The sequence below is a fragment of the Homalodisca vitripennis genome, unplaced genomic scaffold, assembly GCF_021130785.1.
Source record: "Homalodisca vitripennis isolate AUS2020 unplaced genomic scaffold, UT_GWSS_2.1 ScUCBcl_10739;HRSCAF=19741, whole genome shotgun sequence".
In the NCBI taxonomy this organism is placed as follows: domain Eukaryota; kingdom Metazoa; phylum Arthropoda; class Insecta; order Hemiptera; family Cicadellidae; genus Homalodisca; species Homalodisca vitripennis.
This window is the reverse complement of record NW_025786855.1, coordinates 5,384-15,785: the sequence shown is the minus strand read 5'-3', so window position 1 is coordinate 15,785 and position 10,402 is coordinate 5,384. Positions and strand designations below refer to the sequence as shown.

General features: G+C 30.1%; 1 protein-coding gene across 1 annotated transcript; it reads right to left on the bottom strand.

Moving 5' to 3' along the window:
* Positions 1-1,272: 1,272 nt before the first annotated feature.
* Positions 1,273-7,894, bottom strand: LOC124374870 (THO complex subunit 6 homolog; the record flags this gene model as incomplete). The annotated part of the gene is made up of 2 exons (XM_046833015.1): positions 7,628-7,894; positions 1,273-1,491 (listed from the first exon to the last, which is right to left on the bottom strand). Coding segments are annotated over exons 1-2 (323 nt in total), but the record flags the coding sequence as incomplete, so codon positions are not given.
* Between the last annotated feature and the right edge of the window lie 2,508 nt (positions 7,895-10,402).

The window sequence follows — 10,402 nt, the reverse complement described above, 5'->3', positions numbered from 1 at the left end:
TACTTCCGATAGACTATAATATGGGTTGTCTAAAGGTAGTATTTCTTAACACTTGCACATTGCGTTCTGAACACTTTGCTTGGTTTAGGCATGTTTCAAGCCTCAGGAAAATACTTGCAATATTCTTCATGTGGTCTCTTATCTACGGAGGTCTCAATATGTCAGTTGGTAGCCTTGACTCCCTCTTGAACCTAGTTCCATTCTACCCTTCTATTTTTCACCATGAATATTGGTATCCTTGATTGCCCCTCCCCTCCACCAACCCTCCACATGCCCTACTCCCTCCTTCAGCTTGGTTTATCTCCCCTTACATTAAAACCCCTCCTGAATCATCTTGGTCCCCTAGCTATTTGCATCGGACCTATTTGGAATATGTAACCCCAATACAAATTTTCCCAAAAATATGATGATCAAATTATAGTGCACAATATATGAAAATTTGACCCTTTCTAAAACCATTTCTGTGAAATAAAAAACATTCTATTTTTTTAAAGAAACTGACAAAAGTGGTTTTTAGATTATTAGTAAAAACATTATCCTTTAAAATTGAAACATGTGCAAATGCCTCTTTTTCTTTATTTTTTTTATAATATTTGTTACCCTTGTTTGTTTATTGTTGAGAGGAGGAACAGGATTTTTTTCTGGACATTTGCTATTTGTCGATACAAAATAATCAGTAAACACTGTTTCGTTTCGAGATCTGCAGATCTGAATCTCTTCACTCGTCTTGAGCGGTAACATAACTAATCCTAACACATAGATTACTAAACTAGGTTAAGGTCTAAAATAAAACAAATCAATAGATCACCAGGAGGCGTTGTGGGCACGCTGTCAAGAGTAATTTCGTGTTAAGTCAGGAATGCACAACCACCATGTTGTGTGTCCCAACTTCACTAACTCTAAAAACATGCACTGAATAAAAAACTAAAAACACAACACTAATTATATTTAAAACTGAACTACAGAAATACAGGTCACAATAGTCCCTGCATTCCTCCCACCAACCACCTAACGACTTGACTGTTTGTTATTTTTTATTTGTTAGATATATAGCAGAAATATTATGTCACCATAATGGACAATTCAATGTTATTTTAGATGTTTTCTCTTTCGATTTTCTAGACCACGAGCCCATGTTTTTTCGATCATCCAAGATACCCTCGGTTCACATTACTTCTGACGATCACAACTACTACACACTACTTACTTGCTATTATAACCTTATGTCTAGTAACAGCCTTGTTAAATAAAAATTAGATGTTTCCAATTCACCTTGACGCCGGTATCTGTATGGTCCATGACAGTTTGGGGTGCTTGTTGTGACCTATCGTCGCCCAGTCCCATCCGGTGATCTCGCCCACCGTACCTACGATCAGGAACTTGTCGGTCTTGGCCAGACTGCAGATCTGTTCATCTCTGGGAGTGGTGAAGTGGTACAGGGGCTTCAGGCTCGTGTTCGGCCCGTCTGGAGGGTTCACTACACTTGCAATACTGTGGGCACAACAAAATACAATTGTTCAAAAATGAAACTTATAATGTTGCACCATTGAGCATTACAATATTCAGATAATCTTTGACTTGAGATTTATAATTTTTGTAAATGACACATGGATTTGCCTGTACTCAAATGAACTCTTTTAGGACTGAACTTTGTATTAAAAAACTTTTTGACATGACAGTTTATAAACAAGTGGATAGGGACAGTTGAAAAAGGCCAAGCCTTAAAAAAACTGACATTTTGCAGGGTTTTGGGGAATTGCTTACAAAAATATCTTATTAGTTTATAAGACACAGTTTTGGTATCATTTTTTTGGTACTGAATATACTATGATACCAGTATAAATTTAAGTTCAAAATATTTTAAAAAAATTTAAACGTTTCAAATATAATACGATTTTTTATTTTTTTTTTAAATAAAGATTTACAATTTCACTATGCTATATCTCAGAAACTGAATACATTTTAACTGAGGAATGTTAATCTTCATTTTTAAATATAGTCTTTTATAAAAATTGTACAATTTTATGTTTTTAGAGTTAAAATGTATTTGAGAAATAAAAATAAAAACATATAAAATACAGTAAACTTGAATATTTTAATAAATAATAATAGACATTTTTTTTGTTTATATAATTTACTGTGTGTATTACCATTGAGTATATTTAATAACAATCTCAATGTAATATCTTATATATATATAAAAATCTTGAGTCACGATGTATGGTGCCAAATAAACTCCAAAACGACTGACTGAACCAATTTCAAGATCAAATTTCACATGTATCCGTTAATTTAGTCTATACTTAGAAGATAGGATAGTTATTATCTGAATTATTCGGCATAATTGTCGTGAATATAAACGAATAATATAAATAAAAGAAAAAAGAATGTTTTCAAAGCGCCCTGCACATTATAACCTGCAATTACGAGATAGATACGAGTATATTAAACAGTTGAAACACTATTTGAAGGCGCTCTAAGTTATGATGTATAATTGTCTAAACTAAATTTTTTGGTTGAACTTAAAGGTTGAGTGGTAGACCACTTTGTAATAAAATACATTATGCATGTACAATACATTTTTGACATATTTTCTTGATCGTGACATCAAGGTTTAAAATCTACATCGGGGGTTGGAAAATATAATTTACTTCAACCAGAAACTGCTCATACGCGGGCAAAAACTTACGAAAAGCGTGTTGAAGCCGCGGGAAACAGCTATGCTAGTATTATATATATATATTTGCCATGTATTTTTAACCAAAATAAACGAGTGATAACATTATAAAAATATTTGTACAAACAATTTGCATTGCTATGGGTTGCCCGCTTGGGCTAATAAGAGTTTAAAACAATTACAATATGAAATACAAGAATCATGATCAGATCTACTAATTTTTAATGCTATTTTTGAGAATAACTACAATCATTGACAAGAGAGCTATGTATGCTATTTTTCCATTTATATGAAAACTAGTATATTGTAAGAGCCAAGGTCAAGACAGATCTTTAAACACCCACTTTCTTAGCACTTATAAAATGGAAAAGCACATATATGAAGCACGTGATATATAATTGTTGTTTTCCAATTCCAAAGAACATGAAAAAAGTTGATATTAAAATAAATGTAATTTATTGAATAGTGATGAATGGAAAACATCCCTCGGAGATAGTACCTAGTAAAATAATGAACACTACAGGGTCTGATCACTAATACAACTGACATAACTATTGTGTTCTAGAATAACACTTCCATGTACAATCTTCAGTTACTCAGAAATGGAAATTAATTTTACTATAGTAATAGTTTATATTTTTTGCCTTCTCTCTATTTACAACATTGTATATATGCTTGAACCTGGAACTGGCAAAGTCGTAATTTACGACACATCTCCCCCCCCCCCACCGAACTTTTGCATATTAGATTTTGTGTGTAATTGTGATCTAAATGATATTTCAAATCTTAAAAGGTATTATTATGGTCATGATTCAATAATAAATGCCTCATACAATATAAAATGAAGACAATTTTTTAGTGAAGACAAAATTACAAAATGGTTGTTTGGGGTCTGATACACTTATATAAGAAAATCACTGATTTTTGTGATATTGTTTTTCTACTCGGCTATGTCTAGTTGTTTGTTCACATCCATTTGGAGGGAATCGTCAACTAATTATTCTACAAAGTGAGATATTCAGGTAAGCTTTCTTGTTATTACTTTGTTTAGTTTTCTAAACTGACTTTAACCTGTAACCTCTGTTACAAAAAAAAAAATAAAAATAAGAGAGTCAATATTACCGATTAATTCAATGCAAGAACTATTAACCCTAAAAATAGTGCTAACATCGCACAACACAATGTTAGGTTGACATTTAACGCAAACGACAAAGCATCCATAATTTATAATGTTTCTCATTGAATTTTATGCACTAATTTTTCCTTAAATCACTATTAATTTATTCACACACAGTCTTTACTTTTTAGTCCTAAACTCATCTTTATTGAAGTATTGGTTTGACTATACCAATTTTTTGAGGGTTTTTCAGCAGACAAAACAACACATTTTTGCTCCTGTGAAAAAGTAAATTTGCAAGTTGTGGTTTTTTTTAATTTGTAATAGATTTGTCTTTATTTTATATATTTTGGATTGTTATTTGAGTGAGTTTACTATAAAGTGCTATGCTGTACTAAATGTAAAAAAAGTAACCACAATATTGTTTGCCAAAAGGCTGTAGGCCTAATAAACATCGAACAGTAACTGTAATCATTATTTTCTTATCCTGTAGCTTTTGCTGAGAAAAGCTATAAATAGTATGTTACACTTTGTATATTTTTAAGTACTTTTTATTTTACTTTCAAAATATCCTTGAAAATCTTCTAAAGCGTGTAACAACTGAATATAGTCAGCCATTTGAGCACAATTTTTTACGAACATAAAAAATTCAGAGGTTACATAAAACCTCGGTAAAAGAGAGTACATTCATTCCTAGGCAATTTTTACATTTGTATAATAACAAAAAATATAAACAACTGATATGGCTTAGTTTAGTAATTAGTCTAATAAAATACCGAACCTTTTTTGTTCCTTTTTTGAGTACATATCATTAAAATATTTAAATTTAAGCTTTTATTCTTAAAACAGAGCCATGAAAACCTGCCAAATTGCATCCTTACTTACTGTTATTAATTGATAGGCTTAGGGGTAGATCTCCTGAACTTATGTTTTGTTATGTTGTAGATGAACTTAATCTTATTCAATTACTCTTTATCCTTCGGCGGCATACATATGACATACAGTGGGCTTTTCAAATTACAAATGTAGAGCTAATTTAATTTGTCATAACTAAGTTATCCTATCTTTATGCTTTATTGAAACTAATAATTGATTATTGCTATAGATTTTGGTATTTCTAGACTATGGCGCCAATAACAAGAAAGAATCACTGGCAAACTAAGAAGAGACAGAGAAAAGGATGAAACAAAATAGAAGAATAACTGATGAAGAATATGGAGTGTAGAGAGCAAGCATATGCAAAAAATTACATTACACATTTTAAACTGGAGAAAATGTCAAAAATAAAGTTGAAGAAGGTGGACTTTGCATAAAGCTGTAAAAGAAGTTTTTAATAGCTTGTCGAAAGGTTCTGGTAAGCAAGCAGTTGTAATTAGAAACATTGTAAAAATAAGTCTTCTCATCTAATTCCTATGTGGAGTTTAGAAAGGTAGTGTCCGTGAAGAAGAAGGAGAGGTTATAGATTATGTTTATGAGATCATGTGGGAAACTCTACAAAAAAAACTATTTTGATTGGAAGAAAATGTTTAAGACTCCAAAAATAAGAAAAACACGTGGCATTCATTTTCACAATTAATTTCAAAGATGAAGTTTGGGAGGTCTACAAGCTGGCTGTGCAGCAGAGCGTCTGTGAAGTTAATACATTTCTATATAGAACTAAAAATGAAGACTACAAATTAATAGTCATTCATACTTTAATATGAATTATAATTAATTACCCTTTTAATATGCAAGCTCAATCTGCAGAATGCAGTAGGTTGCTCTATTAAGGCAGGTACTTATCAAAAATGTATTGTACATTATGTTTACATGAATAAAAATTATTTTTATGACTATATAAATGACCAAATTTATAATCCAAAGTTACACAGGTAGTCTCCATTACCGACGCTGTAACCTTTAATACTTTTTCAGAAATAAAAAATAAATTTTGTCTCAATAAATTTTACAAAATGAATGGGCTAAAAAAACTATTTACCCTTTATAAATAAAATAAGAAGATTTTAATTTTTATTTAATAATCTTTGCTATTCGGACTGCATTATAGTAAGTGGCCACCACCACAACAAAACCATCATTATTTGTAATTATTAACTACTTAAAAATAACAAATAAAATGCAACTTAATTATTATGGTATAGTTCAGCTATACTTTTATATCTAAAAAGTAATAATTTAATGATAAGTTAAAACTATCTAGGCTAGCCTAGCCTAATGTATTTATTAAATGTAACAACAAAGCGGTGTAAAATTGGCTCCTTACTATTTGGAAGGATAAGCGTGTCTTGACAGCTTGTGACGCAAATAAAATAAGGGGTAGAGTACGATAAGCGGACCCGGTCTTTTTATATCGAATGTATCAAACAATATTTAAATATTACACCAATCAATATAATCAACCAATAAAAATTAACAACTAAATCATATGCACAAATACACACATTTTTATATTATGAACATAATTTGTTCTATAAGTGATTCATTTTAAATAAAAAAAAGATAGTAAACTTTAGAAAACTATATAAAATAGTAATACACAATGATTTACTGTGTCTTTCTCGGTTTCAAGATAGTTTTATTATTATACTTTCTTCATTGAAATTTAATTTTTCATATGAGGAATGTTATAATTCTATCGCTTGATTAATTGTTACGGATCCTTTATTATTTATGACATTATATAATTGTTTAAACTATTTCTATTACTTTGAAACATGTCACTTTAATAATTTAGTATTTTAGATATATGTGATATTGATTGATAGTTATGTTGTTCGATATATCAAGTATCGATGATTGTAATAAGCGACTTAAAAACCGGGTCCACTTATTGTACTCTGTCCAAAATAAATTCAACACCATTGTAGTCGAAAACTATTACTCAAATACCACAAAAAATTATTTTACAAGGGTTGAATTAATCTTTTAAACAATAGTGATATAAGGGAATACATTTAAAAACAGCTAGCCTATTTTTAATTAATAGTAAATAACTAATAAGAATGGTTTTGGATTCGATAGTTTAGGTATTTCTAATCGATAATTTGGTTCACTGATTTGATTGTCGTATCAAATTACATTGCAGCCCTATATTAGCCTATATTATATTATGATTGCCCTCTTACCATCTTAAAATTATTACTTGTTTATTCTTGAATTACGCCTACTATTTAAAAAAGTTACTAAGAGGTTTTTAAGGATACAATTTTAAATATTTATATGGTTGCTAAGTCAGTTAAAAATTTGGTTTTGTGTGGATATTACTGATTACATGTAAGTCTATGGGTAGAAGATTAGGTGTTGAATTAACCACAAAATGTTTCTAAGCCAAAGATTACTAGGCCTAGCTATAATAAAAACATTATATAGTGTGTAATCAATACCCTCAAATTCCCAGGCTATATAATCTAGGATGAGTAGATCTGGGCAGCTTATTACAAGATTTATTATCAGTGTAGGCCTCTGAAAATAAAATTGGCCAATCCTACAGTGTTCTGGTCTCAATTTTAAGATTTTTTAGATTCAATCTAATATCAAATATCTAGGTAATTAGGCTATTGGTAAGTAATTTAGCTAAACTATTTTTAATGAAATTCAAATATGTTTACTTATTACAACAATGACTACCAATAGGCCTAAAATAACTAATTAAATTAGAAAGTATATAGGCTATATGTTAAAATAAATAATTAAATTGGAAAGTATATGAGCTATAGGCAAGTAGGTAACTTAGTTAAACAATTTTCAATGAAATTCACATGTGCTTGCTTACAAAACCAATGACTACCATTAGGCTTAAATAAACTAATCAAATTAGAAAGTATAAAGCTTACTCAAACACTGCAATTTCTCCATAGATATTGCCGGCAATTAAGTAATTTCCACATGGAGAAAATGTCTGGGACAAAGTAGTATTGTAATGTAACTTGTCGACCATGATCCGATATAGAATAATTAAATTGAAATAATATACATACAATAAATAGTTCAAACACAATACAGAAATTCACAACACGCTCTCTATAAACAAACGCAAAGAACAAGAAATGAAGTGACAACTCGTTCTCAGTGGTGGTCTCTAGCTGCGGAACAAAAAATAAGCACTGAGTAGACGACACGTGAAAGAGAAAAGAGCTATAGATTATATTTCAGTATTTGTAGATTATAATGTTATTAGAAAAATCTAATTAGTTTACTATAGGCTTTTTTCTATAGACTATATATTTTGGTTCTAAAAACGTGTAAAAAATGAAGTTATACTAAGGAAATACATTTTTTAATCAATTTATTGAAACATTAAAGTAAATAAAACTTTGGATTCAAGTAAAATATAACGACTAAAACACGTCATATTCAACATAATTGTCAAAACATATCACGTCCTTCCTTTCCACTTTAAAATAACTCCTTTCCTTCTTACGAATTTATGTAACTTATTATTTATTAAGATATATAAAACGATAAAAAATTATTTATAACTTATAAAACAACATTATATATTTAAATAACTTTTATTTAATATTCAATAGCAATATAATATGATAAATAAGTAAATATGATACACTTTTACTAATTTAATTTTACTTTCAAACGGCGAAGCCACTTTTTATAGAGTTTAATACATTTAGAATAAAAACGGATATTTACAATAATAATATAAACAAAAAAAGCAATAAGTATAACATAAATAAAACAGATGTAACAATAACGATAACCATAAACTATAAAGCATTAATAATGAATACAATAACAAGTGGAATATTTTTAAGGAAAAAATGTGAATAATTTGCCACGTTAAGAGTAAATGTACGATAAAGCACATAATTTATTTTTATTTAATTTTATTATCTAGCGTTTGAGGGAGCCAGATATTGAATTCAAAATATCTTGCAAGATGTGTTGAGCCACAACTGAGCACTGTTGTCTGCAAATGTTGCAGTTAACGTCACTTACTTCGTTGGAATATCTGATGTGAAAAGATGTACAAAAACGGCCCAATGCACTCTCCTGTGAACTCTACATTCAATCTCTTTTTCAGGCCTGAATAATATTTTTGAAATATAATTCTAAAGTATTTTTCAGATAGAGAAAATGTAATGAAAGTATGATGCATAAATTATTTTCTTTTGGACTAAAGGTCATCGTGCAAGACTCTGTCGAATGCTTGTCTTATATAACAACAATGAAGAAATTTACCTTTTACAAGAGTTAGCTTGATTTCATTAACCACTCTATGAACCTGTTCAATTGTTGAATGTTGACATTTGAGTCCAAATTGATAATTTGGAAACAAATTTAGCTTGGTAATCAATGGCTGCATCCTTTTCAAAAACAATTTTCAAAAAGCTTGGAAGAAATTAATAGGAGGCTTATTGGCATGTATAAAGAAACCCAAAGAAGTAACAACTTTAATTATAAGTCATAACCGAGAGATATTTTACTAATCAGTTCTTTTTATTGTTTCCTCCACTTCCGAAAGTGTGGAAGAACGTATCGGTATTGAAAGCTAGTTAGGTGATTCTATGCGTTCCTCTACTGCAGCATTTCACCGTAGTTTGTTTTGAACACATTAAGAAAGTGGTTGGCAAACAGCTCTGCTTTTTCTATTGAACTTTTTACTTGTCAGGCTTAGAAATAGAAGGGATTGGGATTTGAGGCTGTTTCTTCCATTTGGTCACTTTCCACAATGAGCAGTGAGTTATTTTAATACGGGAAAGGTTCCATTTGGTCACTTTCCACAATGAGCAGTGAGTTATTTTAATACGGGAAAGGTTAGCCGTGATTCCTGAAACCATACACTTTTTATATTTTTTAATTGCAGCTTTATCAAAATATATTTTATCAATATTATTCCTTGAATTTTGTCAGATTCTTCGCAATCTACGTTTCTCGGAAATCTTTTGTTTTATGTACGATAAATAATTATTAACCATATTATTAGATTTGTTTTTCAGCTTAGGAGTTGATTTCCAGACATAAGACTGTACGGAAGAAATAATTATTTCAACGCCATTGTCTATATTGTCCTCGCCGGATATTAAGGGAATGTTCAACCTTAGAATGTCATTCAATAAATACCAAAATTGGTTCCTGTTAGCACTGTTGTTTGAATTGTGGGAGACCTTTCCTGGTCGCAAATAAATCAAGAAATAAGGTATTTAGTTCAAATCTGTTGGCCAATAAGTTGGACAACCAGTTGATAAATAATTCAATTATTACTATCGATTCATTAAAGTAGACTTATTCCTCTAGGATGTACTAACCTAGAATCCTACATTACATGTTTAGTATTGTAATAGACTCCCGCCAGAAATTGCGAACCTAATGAGCTTGAAAACTGATTAAACTGTTCCCACAAGACTGGTAGCTTCGATAAATATAATTTTGCTGAAATTGTGGAAGCTCGTGATGTGTTACAATTTTTAATGAGGACAACACTCCCACCGTGAGCGATGTTATCAGGAACAACAAAATTAGTAATTTGAAAAGTAATTCATGTTTTTGAAATCGGTTTCAGATAACCATATGATATAACTTTTGTGCTTGGAAATAAAGACCTTGTCAGTGATTGGGCAAACCCATTGGCATTCTAGAGACCAATCTTTTAA